We start from the raw sequence: 16,426 nt of genomic DNA, 5'->3' as shown, positions 1-16,426 counted from the left end.
TACATTTGTTAATGTTACTTCTTTACTGTAGTAAAATGTGAATTGAGTGGAATTGGCTTACTATACATTAATGTGGAATTGGGTTTTGAACATTGGTCTGTTGCAGATTGGACTATTATTCCTATTGTTTCCTTGTTATGGATGTTGCAACTTGATGTTTGTGAGGCTATTTGCAGGACTGGTGCAGGCTTTCAATGGTTTTCTATGGTTTGTTATGGAACTTCTCAAGTTTTGCTACTATTGTTGTTGTTAGATTGTTGCAGGTACAAGGATGAGCTTTTGTAACTGCTATGTTGATGGTGGTTTCTTGGCCTCCAATTCTGCAAGACTGCTGCAGTTATGCTTCAAATGCGTGAATGCTATGATGCCTTGGACTTGTTGTTGTTGACTTGGACTGCTGTTGGTTTTGGTTGCATGGTTTGGAATTTGTTGCAAGTTTTATGTCCATTTATATGCACATGGTTAGGTTGCATTGGATGCTTGGTCTTCTTGCAGGTATGAAGTTGTTAGGTATTTTTGGAATTGTTTGTATTTGTTGGGTTTTGCTGCAACAGTTGAATTGGTGCAGGGTGCTCATGGATTGATGCTTGCTTGCTATGGCTTTTTGCAGCTTGATGGAATTGGATTGAAAGTGTGTTTGTTCATATGAAATTGCACTGAACTTTGCAGGTTTGTTCTAGTTTGATGCGGCTGAAATTGAATTGATGCATGGTTGAATTGTGAAGGTCTGTTGCAGGTTTGTATGTTGACCTGCCTTGCTTGATGTTTGTGCATGTTTTGGAATGCATTGTTGTAAATTTGGTGATGGCAATATGGTGAAGGTTGGTTGGAATGAGTGATGCATTGCAGAATTGAGGGTATTTGGCTATGGACAGCAGGGCATTTGGTACAGGGATGCGATTTATGTTTTGGAGTCATGGTCATGATGTGAGCATGCTAATATGGTGATGGATTGAAACATGGAAGACATAAGATCAAGGGTGGAGCATGGAACATGAAGTGTGCTACTAAGATATTTTCCTTTGTTCACCTTGATTGACATGTGATGTATGTATCTCCGACGAGTGGGGCGAGGGGTCTGAGCCCGAAACCAAACCGTTCACATATTTCAAGCTTCCAGATTCGGATCCTCCCAAGGACGAGGATGAATGGGGAAAAGGAGCGGCAGCTGGAGCCGGAAGCTATAACGACGCCGGGAATGGAACTCCAACTTTCGCTGCCGAAGCTTCGCCGGAGGCGGAGGCGGAGGATGGAGTTGATGAAAATCTTGAGGGGCTGAAGCGTTCTCTTGTTGACACTGTGTACGGGACTGAGCTCGGGTTCCGAGCTCGGTCAGAGGTTCGAGCTGAGGTGTCCGAGTTTGTGGCTCAATTGGAAGCTGCTAATCCCACCCCCGCTCCGGTTGAGGAACCTGACCTTCTCAATGGGAATTGGGTGCTGCTGTAAGTTTTAATCCTTTTGCAAGTTTTGAGTTTATGTGTTATATTAATCCTAGTATTACAATTATAATAATAGTTTAAACGTAAGAGGATTTTGCATAGAAATGAAGGTGTTATTGGCAGTGATGTAACTAACTCGAAATGTCTTGTATTTGTGAGTCTTGATAGAAGTACTAATTGTTTCTATGATTTTCAAACTGAATTCAGGTACACAGCATCTTCTGAACTGTTGCCACTTTTAGCAGCAGGATCATTGCCTTTGTTGAAGTTGGATAAGATTTCGCAAACAAAATATAGCTTATCTTGTTTTGTTTAGTGACACGCAGCAATTGAGATTGCGTCAAAACCAACCAGACGGCAAAAACAAAACAGAAGCAGGTCCCACTCACTTCTCACACAAACACAAACAAAAGAAAATCTTAAAAGTAAAACAAACCCATTCATCATTCTTTCCATTCATTCACTCACAATTCACTTCGCATTTCCAACAAACCCTTCAACCCAAATCCAATACCAACATCACTCTTCTTATTCTCTTCCATCATTCAACCTTTTTTTCTCTATAAAATCCCTCACCCTTTCACCCAATATCATACACAACACACCTATCATGTGAGTTTCTAATCATACTTAACTTGTTACATATGTTTCCTTTTTTTGTACAAACCTAATTACATTAATTTTTGTTTTTCTGATATATAACTAACTGTTTTTGTTTTTTTATTATGTTTTGTTGCTGTGAGTGCAGATAGGTTGGTTGAATGTTGTGAACATACAAAAAATGGGTTCATGCCGTGTTTTTATGATCCAAGTCTTCATACTGGTTTGTCTTTTGGTTCAATGCTTTGATGCCAAAGTGCATGCTGATCTTAATGCTGCAACACTTGTTGTAGATGCTTCTCAGGCTTCTGGTAGGAGAATACCAGATACTCTTTTTGGATTATTCTTTGAGGTCAGGATCAGAATTGTTTAGTATCATGATCATTATAAATAATTGATTTTAAAATAAGCTGATAAAAATTGAATCATAACATTTTAACTCAGCCATTCATTCACCTCAGAAAGTGGAGATTAGAAGCAAAATTAAGAACAGACTTTGAGGAATAGAAATGGGAAAATAGTGTTTCGCTTTAATTATAGACATGTTTGTTTGTTGTACTTGAATCGGCAATGCGTCGTAGTTAACATAATAGAAAATGACGAAGTTCTTGAATTTCGGATATAGGAAATCAATCATGCTGGAGCTGGTGGACTGTGGGCTGAGCTTGTGAGCAACCGAGGTCATTTTTGTATTCTGTAAAATTTTAAATGGCAAAACTTGCACTAGAAGGTTTCCGCGATATTTGAATTTTTTGTCCAATTTATGTTTTGGTGCCTAATGGATTAAAGGAGAGGCTTGCGGTGTCTTTATCGACCCTTTCTTAAGGAGATTCTGTTCGAATATGTTACTGTTTTCCAGTATAATTAAAACATCGAGAATTCTTGTTTCAGGATTTGAAGCTGGGGGCCCCAACACTCCTTCAAATATTGATCCTTGGTCAATTATTGGAAATGAAACGAATATTAATGTTGAAACGGATCGTACGTCTATCTTTGAACGTAACAAGATTGCATTCCGATTAGAGGTGTTATGCGACAATACCTGCCCCGCTGATGGTGTTGGCGTTTATAACCCTGGCTTCTGGGGCATGGTAAGACTAGTTCATGCCCTTGCATCAATTTGATGTTAAATCAGATCCTTATATGATTACTTTCATTACGAGTTATTTTTATTCCTTAGTGGCTGATTCAGCTAGTACTATTTTCAGAATATTGAGCAAGGGAAGAAATATAAAGTTGTTTTCTATGCTCGTTCAACTGGGCCACTTAATCTAGCAGTTTCGTTCACTGGACCTAACGGCGTGGGAAACCTCGCTTCAACCGTGATCACGTGAGCTCTATTTTTATGTGCTGTAGAGACTTGACGAATAAAAGTTTTAATCCCGAAGATCATTTTTTCCATCTATTAATGATACTGATATCTTAACCTTGCAGGGGTTCTGCATCTGATTTTTCAAACTGGACCAAGGTTGAGGCTGTATTGGAGGCCAAGGCAACGAGTCGAAACTCGAGACTTCAATTAACGACAACTGCAAAGGGTGTAATATGGTTGGACCAAGTGTCTGCTATGCCAGTGGACACATATAAGGTTGGACCAAGTGTCTGATATGGTTGGACCAACTTCAATTTAGCCTACATCCTGAAATTGCGATAACATTTATATAAATTTAGATATCTGATGCCAATGTTAGTAATACTGTATTTTTCTCCTCTCACCCTATTAATGAGATATTTGTCATTGACTTGGCGCAGGGACATGGTTTCCGAAGTGATCTTTTTCAAATGCTGCTAGATATGAAACCAAGTTTTATCAGATTTCCAGGTATGCATAAAATGATCTTCATCAAATTACTTTCTATGTGTTTGGAACTGTGATTTGGCATGTTTCTTATATTTATTTATTAATGAAGCATAAAGAATTAAAAAAAAATCTATGATTTGTACCTTTAATTCTTCGGTATATATCGTAGTTTAAAATAAGCATTATTTAGTAATCTTGTATTCCAGTTCACTCTTCTCATTTGTGTATAAGCAATCGAATTACCGATCAAATAACTTTTTGCAATGCTGATTTACACTACATTGCATCAGGTGGTTGTTTTGTCGAAGGCGAGGCTTTAAGAAATGCATTTCGATGGAAAGCTTCAGTTGGACCTTGGGAGGAGAGACCAGGGCACTTCGGTGATGTATGGAAGTACTGGACTGATGATGGAATTCAAGTGTGCATTTTATACAAAGGATCAAGTGGACGAAATCAAAGAGGAGTGGTGTCAATTCATGATAGAGCTCAATGTTTGTTCATAAATTTGTGTAATTAATGTGTACATTTGTAGTATATGTAATGACTTGTAAATGTGTACATAAATTTGTATATATTTTGATACATTTAAGGCAAAATTGGTTTGAATTGGTATATATATATATATTTGTTAGCCAAAAATTGGTAGAAAAAAGGCCAAAATGGCATATATAAAATGTGATAATTGTCTGTCAAAATCTGGTTGAAAACAGGTAGAAATTCTGGTTTATAAACCTGGAAAAAATGTGGTTTAAAACAAAAGCTTCAAAAATTTTCGTATACCTTAGACAGCGCTTTTGTAAAAAGCGCTGTCTAAGGGGGGGGCTTAGACAGCGCTTTTTGAAAAGCGCTGTCTAAGGTATACCTAAAAAAAATAAAATAGGAGGGTCTTAGAAAGCGCTTTTGGCCAAAGCGCTGTCTAAGGGGGTGGGGCTTAGACAGCGCTTTTCAAAAGCGCTGTCTAAGGTATACCTAAAAAATTTAAAATAAGAGGGTCTTATAAAGCGCTTTTGGCCAAAGCGCTGTCTAAGGGGGGGGGGGGGGCTTAGACAGCGCTTTTAAGATTTAAAAAAGCGCTGTCTAAACCTTTAGCAGCGGAGGTTTAGACAGCGCTTTAAAGCGCTGTCTAAGGCTAAAAAAAGCGCTGTCTAAGGTCTTGTTTGTTGTAGTGGTTCTTCCCCGGCAAGGTTTGCCTTATCCCCAGCAACAGTGATTCCCCAGCATGGTGGAAGTCCGAGCGGTGACGAGTTCCTCAACAGAGTGTCTCGTACTCCCCAGAAGAGTCTCTTGAGGGGGATATTTCTTTTTATGCATTTATCATGAAAAAATAGCATGGCATATTGCATAGAAAAATAAATAATCGCGTAGCATTTCCATAAGTATGGAGCATTACGCAGAAAAAAAATCAATCATGCATCATTGCAAGCATAAGCTAGTCTCAAGCCGTGGTTACCGTTTGAGAAGTGGTTTGCCAGACAGCGAAGGTGTTACTCCAGGGAGTTTTGCCTCATGATTTGATCAAAGGTATTTCCCCAGTAGTGCGATACTGGAGGAGTTTGTTTCCGTCGTGCGGAGATGGAAGTATGACGCGATCAGCGCAACTCAAGCCGTGGTTACCGCTTGAAGTTCTGTTTCGCTGAGTGGTGAAGATGTTACTCTGAGGAGTTTGGCATCATGACGTCAGATCAGCAATGTTCCCTAGTAGTGCAATACTGGAGGAATTTTTTCCGTCGGGCGGAGATGGAAACGAAATCAAAGGACGTTACGCGATCAGCGCGATTCCGGGGTTCAAATGGAGAAAAGGAAATGTGGATACGTTTTCTGGAGAACGGGGTTCAAATGGAGAAAAGGAGATACTGAGGTATTTTCTGGGGTTCAAATGGAGATGGAGTTGAAGATTATATCCGGGATGAGGTCCTTAGGATTAGCTTCTGTTCATGTGTTACCTTAGACTCTGGCCGAGGCCAATGGAGGTCGTTATAGGTGTCTTCTGAGGAAGAGATACACATGCTACCTTCCTTTGTGAAGGTTTACCCTCTGACATGTCGCCCTCAGAGTGGTTTGGTGTTATTTCCGGCGTTGCCAGCGGAATTATCACAAGAGATTGGAGAGCGGGGTTCAAACGGAGAAAAGAAGATGTTGAGGCATTTTCTGGAGATGGGGTTCAAATGGAGAAAAGGAGATGTTGCGGCATTTTTCTAGAGAACGGGGTTCATATTGGCGATCGCGAGTTATCGTCAGGCGACTGGGGTTCAAATTGGAGAATGGGGTTCATTATCTTGGCAAAAAGGAGTGCTGAAGCATTTTCTGGGGTTCAAATGCAGAGATCTGAGGATCGTTTGCGCAATAAGAAAAGTTTTGGGGTTCAAGAAAAGCTTAAAAAGAAGAGAGAATAACAATCCCGAGCGGATGTGCGGTATTCATACCATGGTTATCCCTGCATTACCATTTATTTTGGTATCCGGGTCGACGTTTTTCGAGTTTGTTTCTTCGCCGATGCTGACAGGCGCTGTTAATTATATCCCATCAGAGTGCAAATTGTTCGTCTGTTCTTGGTATTCAATCACTCTTCATCCTGATCATCCGAAAGCCGAGGCTATTCGTATCGACAGGTTCACAGTGGATTGAATAGGGGCAGTTGTAACACCTCAAAATTTGCCCTCCTCTCTTGGGACTAGCTTAGCATATATTGCATATCATTTTTAGGTCATTAGGCATTACATATTGCATATCATGTGGTTACATTATGCAAGTCATCCTCCCCAGTCTTGATCAGAAAATGAGGAAGTCAGGGAAGCAGCCTAGGGTTTTATTGACTGATCATTGGCCATCTGAGGATTGGGCTGGAATTAGGGTTTTGTGATTCTCAAAGGATATTGGTCTTCATCTTGATTGCAATGATACATCATCATCATCAGGGTTGGATGTCATCAAGTGTTGAAGCAGATTCCTTAAGATTAGGGTTTTGACCACTGGTCAACCCTAATCAGTTGCATTGGGCCAGTCAGGGCATAATCAGGAGATGAGGCCTATGATGGTTGTGGGGTTTATTATATGATTATATTGTGCTTATTGAGGCTAGGGTTTCACCCTTGAGCCATTTCATCAGAAAATTGGAGCTCAGATTGATCTATGCATGGTCAAATTCATCTACCAGTGGAAAAGTCAACTGTGGTCAACTGTACATGATCTGATGGATTTGGAGGTGGAAATGAGTTGGATACACTTCATTCATGTTGGAACAAGTGTTATTTGACTTTTCAAAGCTTAAGAATGGAGAAAATCAAGTCAGGACAAGAATTGCCAAAAATAGAAGGTGACTTGTAATAGAAGTTTCCAAAAATGGAAAGGTTTTGACCTCAAGACCACGTGTCCAAGGAAGCTTCAAATGAAAAATTGTTCAACATGAAAGTTGTAGATCTTGTTCTCACCTTTCCAAAAAGTCCAAGAACTTGAAAATCCCATGTATGGTTGTCAAGTTATGGTCCAGTGAATTTCAAAAAATGACCCATAATCAGGAGGCCATAACTTCCACATGGAGTGTCCAAATTGAATGTTCTTTATATGCACAAACTCCATTTGACATGTACTTTCATGGTGCATAATTGGATTTCTTCAAAAATGGTCAATGCAAAAAGTCAAATTTCAACTGGACAGTTAAATGAACCAGGGGCAAAATTGTCCAACTTGTGAAATAATTGGAATTTTTGAGTGGGGATTTTTGCAACACTTCACAAATGGCATTTGAAACTTGTTGAAATATTCATAACATGCTAAGGCTTCATGGTTTGGAAAATGGCTTTTGAAATGAACTTGAATAATTGAATACATAGCCATCACATGTGGAATTTCCAAAATACACATCCAATGAGCATAAGCCAAGTTGCAACAGCTCACACATGTCATTTTGAGAGTGTGTGAGCTGTCCATGAGCTGGCAATGAGCTGGCATATGAAGTTACATTTTTTCCCTTGGTGTGAAAATGACATTTTCACTAATCATTCCAATTGATTAATTAGTGTGATTAAACATGGATTAAGCTTGAGTATATAATCCTAATCACATCTAAATCATAACAGAATTCACATTTCACCAAATCAGATCCAAAAACTCATCACATTCTCTCAAATTCTCAAGAACACCAAAACCAAAAATTGACAAGAATTTCCTCAATTCTTGCTCAAATTGCGAAATTCTTTTTGCATTGATCTTCAATCATCCTCATCTCCAGCTGTTTTTGAAGTTTGGATTGAAAGGAGCTTCCATTCGCAGCTGTGCAAGATTGCATCATTCATGGCAAATCAAGATCTCGTGCACTAGGAGTGGAATCGATCGAACCTGAGCCTATCATTCACCTCCTTGAAGCTTGCTCTGTATCTGTTTTGGACCTACAAGCCGTGAAACACCAAAATCAACATTGTCTTCAAGATTAAGGTCAGAATTCGAATTTCATGTTTCTTCAATTGGTTATATGCGTTCTATAGTTTGTTGAGTGTAGAATCCAGTGATGTGATTGGTTTTGCGAATGGATAACTGTAGCTCTCATAATCTTGATTCAAAGTTGGAACATCAAACCCTAACTCCTTCGATTCACAAAATATATGAACATTTAGGATGAATCATAGTGATATTTAGGATCCTGAGACTTAGACCGTTCTAACGGATATTTGATTGTGCATTTTGGTGATGATTCAATGTTCATGTGTTCTTGGCCTTGCTGGATGAAGAAGACGAAATTCCTGGAAATAAATCGTGTTGGATCCAAAATCCTGTTTGAAAATTTGAATAACACGTTTCCCGCGTTACTGTTGCTGTTATTACGAAAATGCCATTAATGAAATCCATTTAATTATAATAATTCTGAAAAATTCTTAAAAATTCATAAACACTTTAAAAAATTCATAAAAAATAATTTAAAAATCAGAAAAATATGTGGTTTTTTTTGTTGACTTCCTAATTGACTGTAGAATTTTATTGACCTATTGATTGAAGTTGTGCTTGGTAGAAATTGTGTTTGACTTAGGGTTGTTTAACATGTGATATATTTTGGTACACTTTGCCATATCCATTGTGAAATTCTCATGGTTACAAAGAAATGCTTGAAATTTTTTGTGGTAATTGTATACTGGCTGATGTTTATTTACATGTAAATTTCATGAATTTTGGATTCCTGGTGTTTGAGTTATGAATTTTGGAATCTAGGTGTGACAATTTGTGTCACACCTCATTATGTCAACTTGCTGGATTTATTTGAATGGCTTAGGCTTGTTAGAATGATATGAAATTTTGCATGATTGTTCATTAACATGTTAAGAAGCTATGTGAATTTTTGTGGAATTTTATGTGGCATTTTCAATTTGATTGCTATTTTTCATCTCTGTTGGTCAAATATGCAAGTCCATGTGGTACATGTTTGTAATTTGGATGTGAAATGCTCATATGGTATTGGATAATCATGAAATTTGGTATGGTTGTTGTAGACACATGATAGAACATAATGCGTTTGGTCCCAGTCATTTCTTTATTGTTTTCATTGAATTATGAATTTTTGAAGTGAATGCATGTGTTGATGTTGTGATTTGGCTCATATAATTGTGTCTGTTTTTGTTGATTTTCATTGACATGGTTTCCTTTGTCCAATTAAGCTAAAATTTGACATGCTGGACCTTGATTATGTCCTGTTTAGGTGTAAATTATTTGGGGATTTTTGGAATTGTTTTGATATGGATTTGAATGCAATAGGTCTGTTTGGATGTTTGGTGTTCCATTTGAACTAGTTTGATTTGTTTTGTGCATAAAATGAACATGATGAATGATATGGACATGGGACTAATTGTGTTGGCTCTTGTTTGACATTAATTTGAGTTTGGTTGAATATACCTTGCTGTTTAGGAATTTTTCTTGCCTTTGGACCCTAGGCTTGGCCTAGTGGTCTAGTTTCTAACATTTGATTGATTTTTCAGGATGAAAAGGTGCAATGTGTATGGAGATTGAATCAAGTTAATTCAAATGAGTTTGGTTGATGTTTGTACACTAACATGACTTGGTTTTGTAGGTTATGAAGCTTGAGCTTGAGCTTGGAGCTTGCTTTGTTGTGCATTAGTTTGTATAGTCTGACTGATTAACATTTGCTGTTTATGTTTGTCTGTCTGAGTACTGATGATACTTGATTATTTTCAGGTACATTTAGTTGCTTACAGTTCTTTAAGAACTTGCTTGCTGCTGCTTGGTTTTTAAACCACTTGAGGTAGGACTTCTATTCTTCATGTAGTCTGGAGACCCGGTCTGTTATTTGGCCGGGCAAACTGTCTGAAGTCCTCCTTAAGAGGCGATGCTTGTGATTGTTTAATTTAGTGCCTAAGCAGGTGAAGTCCTTAATCAAGGCAATTGGTGGAAGGTAGGGATATGCAATCTATCCCCCACTATTCTGTGAGTCGTCCCTCTGCTCACACGGCTGTGTGTTGATGCATTGGGGCACAAACCCAAGATCTGTGCTGTCGCACAATCGAGTCAGAGTCATTGAGTGTAGAAGGGTCCCTCCATTCTGGACCCACGCTCCCTTGTCTGAAGCTCTCCCTGGTCAGGGATAAGAGCTGTGAGGTCTGATCCTCACTTCACCTTTCATCTGCTTCACCTTAGCCTCGTAATGGCAAGGTTAAGAGCAAACACAGCCCGTACAGATGACTTGCTGAGGCAGTCAAACCTATTGTGTGAGCCCACTTGTTTGGTTATAGTGCGTGCTATGTGGATATCTGTTTGAGATGCTTGTTCTCATTTGATGTATGCTTGAATTATTTTGTATGCTTGTATGCTTGCTTCTTTCCTGGATAGGAGTAGTTTGCTTATGCAAGTAGGATAGAAAACTGAACTTAGGGTAACGATGCATGACAACACTAGGCTCGAGTCCAGCTCCCTGGTAGTGTGTCTTCCCCTGGTTTCTGGCTAGTAATTCAGTCCCTTTCAGGGGAACTACATCGCCCTGATCCTTGTTCCAGACGAGGTATGTAGGCAGGTGGTCGTGCGAGACCACTCCGGGCAACCTTTTTCTTTTTTTGCGTGTGTTTACTTGTTATCTGACTGTGCTTTGGCTCGGATGCCGACGTAAGTCCAATGATTGGCTGTCGGGCTCCTCGTTTGCCGTTTTATGCGTTTTGGTTCGGATGCTGACGTAATTCCATCGAGTGGTTGTCGGACTCCATGTTTGCCATCTGTTCGTGCGTTTTGGGTTGTTTGGCGTGCGTAAGCCGAACTACAGTGGCTCTGATTCTCGTTCCAGACGAGATATGTAGGCATAGGACGCGATGTCCTATCGAGCTCCCTTCTCCTAACCCCACCTGCGTTCCCTGTGTGTGTGTGATGTTTAGCAACCTATTCTTTATTCTAGAACGTGGATCCCGTCGAGTACGACGGACGTGAGGGGTGCTAATACCTTCCCCTTGCGTAACCGACTCCCTTACCCTTTCTCTTTGGTCGCGAGACCATTTCCTTTCCAGGTTTCTCTGAGCGTTTCCTTTCCCTATCTTGGGATAAATAACGCGCAGTGGCGGCTCTGTGTTGTGTTTTTGTTTGAGCTTCGCCGGTTGTTTTTTCGCGGATGCGACACAGAGTTAACAAAGGTGATCAGAAAGGATGCTTTAACTATCAGAAGCCTGGTCATTTTATAGTTGATTGTTCGAGGTTTCAGAAGGACAAAGCCAAAAGGGGAAGCTTCCGAAAGAAAAACTTCAGAAGCAAGTTCAAGAAAATTCTTGTGGCAACTTGGGATGAACTTTATGATGAAGAAGAAATTGAAAAGAATGAAGAAGAAGCCAATATAGATTTGATGGCTTCAACATTCTCAGACACAAAATTAGAAGCTGATCTTAACTCAGATTCAGAGGATTCAGATCAGGTATCCTCTAAACTCTCTAAATCTGATTTGATTACTTTATGTAAAGATCTTATGGATAGATGTAAGGAGAAATCCATACATATGAAAAGTATATAAAAGCAATATGGTCTTATGAAATATGAATTAAATTTCTCTAAAAATAAGATTGAAAAACTAGAAAGATATCAGATTTCTTTAGTAATGGATATGTCTGAAAAATCCCTTGATGAGTATGAACTGGCTCTTCAACAGTTTGTTATAATTGGCTTCAACAGAACCAAGTTTGCATCCATGATCTATGGTGTGAGTAGAAGCAAAGGAGAAGGTCTTGGTTATCATCAAAAACCTTTAATCTAAGGACTGAAACCTTGATTAAACCATTAAACCCTTCTTCTTTAAGCTATGCTAAAAAGGGATGTACTCTCACTTTATACCTGCTACTATTGATAAGGTTTTAAACTAATCAGAACCTATAACTGTAAAGTCATAGGTTCTGAAGAAATCAGAATCTGAGACCTCAAGGTCAAAAGTTCTGAAGATATCAGAACAAATGATTTTAAGTCAAAGGTTCTAAAAGAATAAGAACTTGAGACTTCAAAGTCAAAAGTTCTGAAGAAGCTAGAACTTAATACATCAATTTACAAGGTTCTAAAAGGTCCAAAACCTAAGTCTAAGATTCCTTCAAGACAACAATATTTTAAATCTAAATTTTTGAATGATCCAAAGCCTTGTTATAAAGCTAGGGCTCAAAATAAGAGGAATCTTGTTAAAACTAACCTCAAAGACCCATAAGAGTATGGGTACCAAAAGTGAGATTATCTTTGTTGCATATATGCTAAAAGGTAAGAAAAAATCTATAGTTTAAATTCCAGAACAATGGTTGCATACAACATATAATAAAAGAAAAGCATATGTTCCAAATCCTAAATCAGAAGGAGGTAGAAAATGTGGAGTCTGGAAGAAACCAATAAGAAAAGATTAGTGGTACTGGGAAGAATGAAGTTGATTAATCAAAAAATGGTGCTTCAGATGCTTAACCGACCTTTGAAGCTCATCCATTTGAAGTGGCCTCTGAAAAGACTCATGATGGTTATCAGAAGAGCATTGTTGGAACAAAGTAGTTCCTAAAAAACAATCTCATTAGCATATTAGAAGTTACACAAAGAAAGATATGAAATTTACTTGTTGTTACTCAACAGTTTCTAATTTTGATATTCTAATATCAATTAGAAGACTTTCATATTTATGAAAGTAGAATTACAATTCAATGTGATAATACTACTTCTATTTGAGTTGCAAAGAATCTTCTTCTATCTCAGAGTCAAGCACTTTAAAAATATTTTGAAATTTTATGCTTGCATATGATTAGAGAATTCAGAGTCTGATGATTATCATAAGCAACTATGATCGGAAGCTATAAGCTAGCCTCTGATGAATAGTAGCCTCTGAAGCTTTTAATAAGATTAATTTCCTTTGATATTCACAAGTGAAAAAAAACCTTTTCAACAACCTCTGACTCTTTGAAAGGGAGTAGTAGAAAGGAAATGGGTCTAAAATAGTTTTAGGAAGTGGAAATAAGGTCATATGTGATGGGTGTTTATGTTACCTTCACTTAGAAAATAATTGCCAAGCTTTTTGGTGTGTCAAATATAGTAAGGTTCGCCATGAACACAAAGGAAAGCAGTCCAGAAGCTGATGTCATCAAGACAAGGTTATTTGAGCTATCAGAAAATGCATGTTCCTCTTCAGACTATGGAAAGGTGAAGAACATAAAGACTCCTTACAAGCTTCAGTTCAAGATCCTCATTAGGTGTCTAACCCTTAGAGAAGGTAGCACAAATTAAATCTCTTGGGATCATAGACACTTCATCTGGTATTTGGTCAATGAAGAGAATATAAATCTTCCTAGGTACATCTTTCATCATCTATGTGAAGCTATCAAGGAGAGCAAGAATCACAAAAATAATAATGTACCTTATGTTAGACTCCTGTTTGAGTTGTTTTATCAGGGTCGTCTGATTGACTCTCTGAGATATGCTTTTGCTCATGATGATCTGGAGGACATTCATGAGAACATTCTTTCTGCTTCAGTTTTGTCTAACATGAAGCTTCTAAAGAAGAATGAAGTGGTGTTAACAAAAGAACCTCTCAAAGTCAGAAGTTCAAAATCTTCTTATCTTTAGGACTATCTAATAATTACCAAGCATGACAATCCCGAGGTAATTAGAGAATACATTGAGATGGAAATAAAATAAACTGGTATTGTTTTTGCATATGAGGATTTACCAAAAGAACCAACTTACGTATACAGACCTTCTAAGAAAATAAAATAGGTTACTTTTAATGCTCAGAAGATTGTTTAGAAGCCTCATAAGAAGAAGATTGTACATCAGAAGGAGATTCAGAAGGAGATTGAAGAGGTAGTCTCTTCCATTGTCTTGATGCCCTTTAAGACAAGAAGTGGAAAAACTCCTCAGATGTCATCTTCATCTTCTATCATCACTAAAGCACCTGTGAAGAAGAGGAAGTTAAGAAAGATGATTCTTCCTTCTGAGTCTGCTGAGGAAGGGGAAGAGAATGAGGAGGAAACCAAGGTACCTTTTGTCAGGAAGACAAAGGTTGCAGATACTGGAGACCAAAAGGTTGTACAAGGAGCCATTCAGAGGGGAGTACAACTAATTTTCTATGCTCTGATGGATCAAGAAAAGGAACAACCTGCAACTTCTGAAGCTTAGATGGAACAAGTTTCTACTGCAGGAGAAGTTCTGAAGACTACTGAAGTTCAAGCTAATGAAGCTATAGTTAGGTTGAAGAATGTTGAGGGTGCTTCTGAAGTTGAAGCTTCCGGTGTTCTAGAAGAATTAGCATCAGAATCTGCTACCAATCTTGCTAGTGAAAAGGTGCAAGCTGCTTCAGATGTTGTGGAGACTAATATGACAGGTAACAATCTGAACTATATCTTTGAGGATTGTTTTGATTCTTCCACCTTAAACCATATATCACCAACACCCTCACCCAAACCATATCCTAAACACACTCCATCACATGTTCATAACAGTGTTCAACAATCAAAACCTGTGATGGATTCCCCTAACCCAACACTTATCATCTAGATTCTAGAAAATGCTATGAATCTAGTTGATTCTAAACACCGTGTTGGTGAAACCCCTGATGATCAGAGACAACTGGCATACATTTCTGATTCTGAATAACCCTCACCTTTAAACACCATTTTTGAACCACCCACAAATGTTTCTAGTGGGAAAGCTTTATCTAGCTCTAGCTCAGAATTTGATTCTAACTTTATTGCTACTCTTGGTCTTAAACCTATTTTTGTTAAACATATCCAAGTTGTTCCTCTTAAAACCTTTACCCCACAAAAACCACAAAATGACCAAGCATTTATGTTAAAACAACTTCTGATCAGAATATCTTATCTATTCAAATTGAAGCTGAATATGTTACCTAAAACCAACCAGAACATGAACCTTCACCTAAACCTGAACCCCAACCTACGCCTCAACCAGAACCTTCACCTTCACCTTCACCTAAACTCCAACCTAAACCTAAACCCAACCTACACCTCAACTTGAACCTCAAACCCAACCTCAATCTGAATCTGAACCAAGTTTTGTTCAGAATCAATCTCAAGTTCAAAATACAACTGAACCTTAGATTGAAACTGAACAAGTTTCTTTGAACCAACCTCCACTAGAAACCTCCCTAAACCAAACTATCCAAGAAAAACAAATACCTTACCTTCGATCTTCTTGCAAAAGAACTGACGTTGTGTCAGAATCTGGCACATTAATCCTTTCCATTCCCACACAAACCAACATTCCACAATCTGACATTCCACCCCACCCACCATATATCCAAGCCTAAACGAAAGAATATATATATGTCCTTTTTGATAGATTTCAGAATCCGATTGTTGAGAGAACTACAACTTCTGACCAAGTAGCTTATGTTGCAAGATGGGATTCTCTCACAACCTATGTGGTATCATTTTCTTAAAATTTGAAGTACCTCTCCTCAGAGTCTATTGCTTCTTCCAGTCAGAGAGAGATTTTGGAAGCAAAGTTGGCTTATGCTGCGACTAATCATAAAGCTATGGCTACTAAGCAAAGAGAGCTGGATGATCATATGAAGGAAATGATTGCCAAACATGATGACATGGGTACTGATCTGAAAGCAAATCTGGAGCTTCTGAAGCAAAAAACCTTATGCTATAGGATTTAATCACCTTTTATGTTATCTTTTCTAAACATATTCTTTGCTTTTTTTTTTGTTAATCAAAACTTTTTTTCAGTATCTATTATGTCCTTTGTCATTTATCTTTTTTTAATGACAAAAAGGGGAGAGATAAAGAGTATTTAAGCACATGAATCTGATTATTATTATTATTATTATTATTATTATTATTATTATTATTATTATTATTATTATTATTATTATTATTATTATTGTTTCTTAATTTCTAAAAAATAATGATATTATGGTTTTAAAGAAATTTAATTAACCTGGATAGGACTTAGGGGGAGCTTACAAACCTTACCATATGGACTATCAGACTCAAGGGGAACTTACAAACCTCAGACCCTGTACTCAACATGTTAATTAAATTAACAACCATTTTTCTTAAATACTTATGTTTGTCATCATCAAAAAGGGGGACATTTTTGGGGAAAAAATTGGTTGATACCATATCCCTTAGGT

The 16,426-nt window shown here is 38.0% G+C and overlaps 1 protein-coding gene across 1 annotated transcript; it reads left to right on the top strand.

Moving 5' to 3' along the window:
• The first annotated feature begins 1,860 nt into the window (after positions 1-1,860).
• LOC127104562 (uncharacterized) lies at positions 1,861-14,442 on the top strand. Its single transcript, XM_051041744.1, has 11 exons — positions 1,861-2,051; positions 2,188-2,391; positions 2,665-2,719; positions 2,931-3,130; positions 3,248-3,369; positions 3,474-3,627; positions 3,792-3,861; positions 4,131-4,275; positions 11,443-11,728; positions 13,717-13,860; positions 14,071-14,442. The coding sequence occupies exons 2-11, from the start codon at positions 2,221-2,223 to the stop codon at positions 14,440-14,442; spliced, it is 1,719 nt and encodes a 572-aa protein (XP_050897701.1). The 5' UTR covers positions 1,861-2,051; positions 2,188-2,220.
• The last annotated feature ends 1,984 nt before the right edge of the window (positions 14,443-16,426 follow it).

Source organism: Lathyrus oleraceus, chromosome 7 (genome assembly GCF_024323335.1).
Source record: "Lathyrus oleraceus cultivar Zhongwan6 chromosome 7, CAAS_Psat_ZW6_1.0, whole genome shotgun sequence".
Classification (NCBI taxonomy): Eukaryota; Viridiplantae; Streptophyta; class Magnoliopsida; order Fabales; family Fabaceae; genus Lathyrus; species Lathyrus oleraceus.
This window is presented reverse-complemented; position numbering and strand designations above follow the sequence as displayed.

Bases quoted from the DNA above. Each gene is read 5' to 3' on its own strand.
- LOC127104562 (XM_051041744.1), top strand. From the start codon at position 2,221: ATGGGTTCATGCCGTGTTTTTATGATCCAAGTCTTCATACTGGTTTGT. The intron at 2,392-2,664 runs GTCAGGATCAGA...TTTCGGATATAG, and splicing joins TTTTTGGATTATTCTTTGAG to GAAATCAATCATGCTGGAGC. The intron at 3,862-4,130 runs GTATGCATAAAA...ACATTGCATCAG, and splicing joins AAGTTTTATCAGATTTCCAG to GTGGTTGTTTTGTCGAAGGC.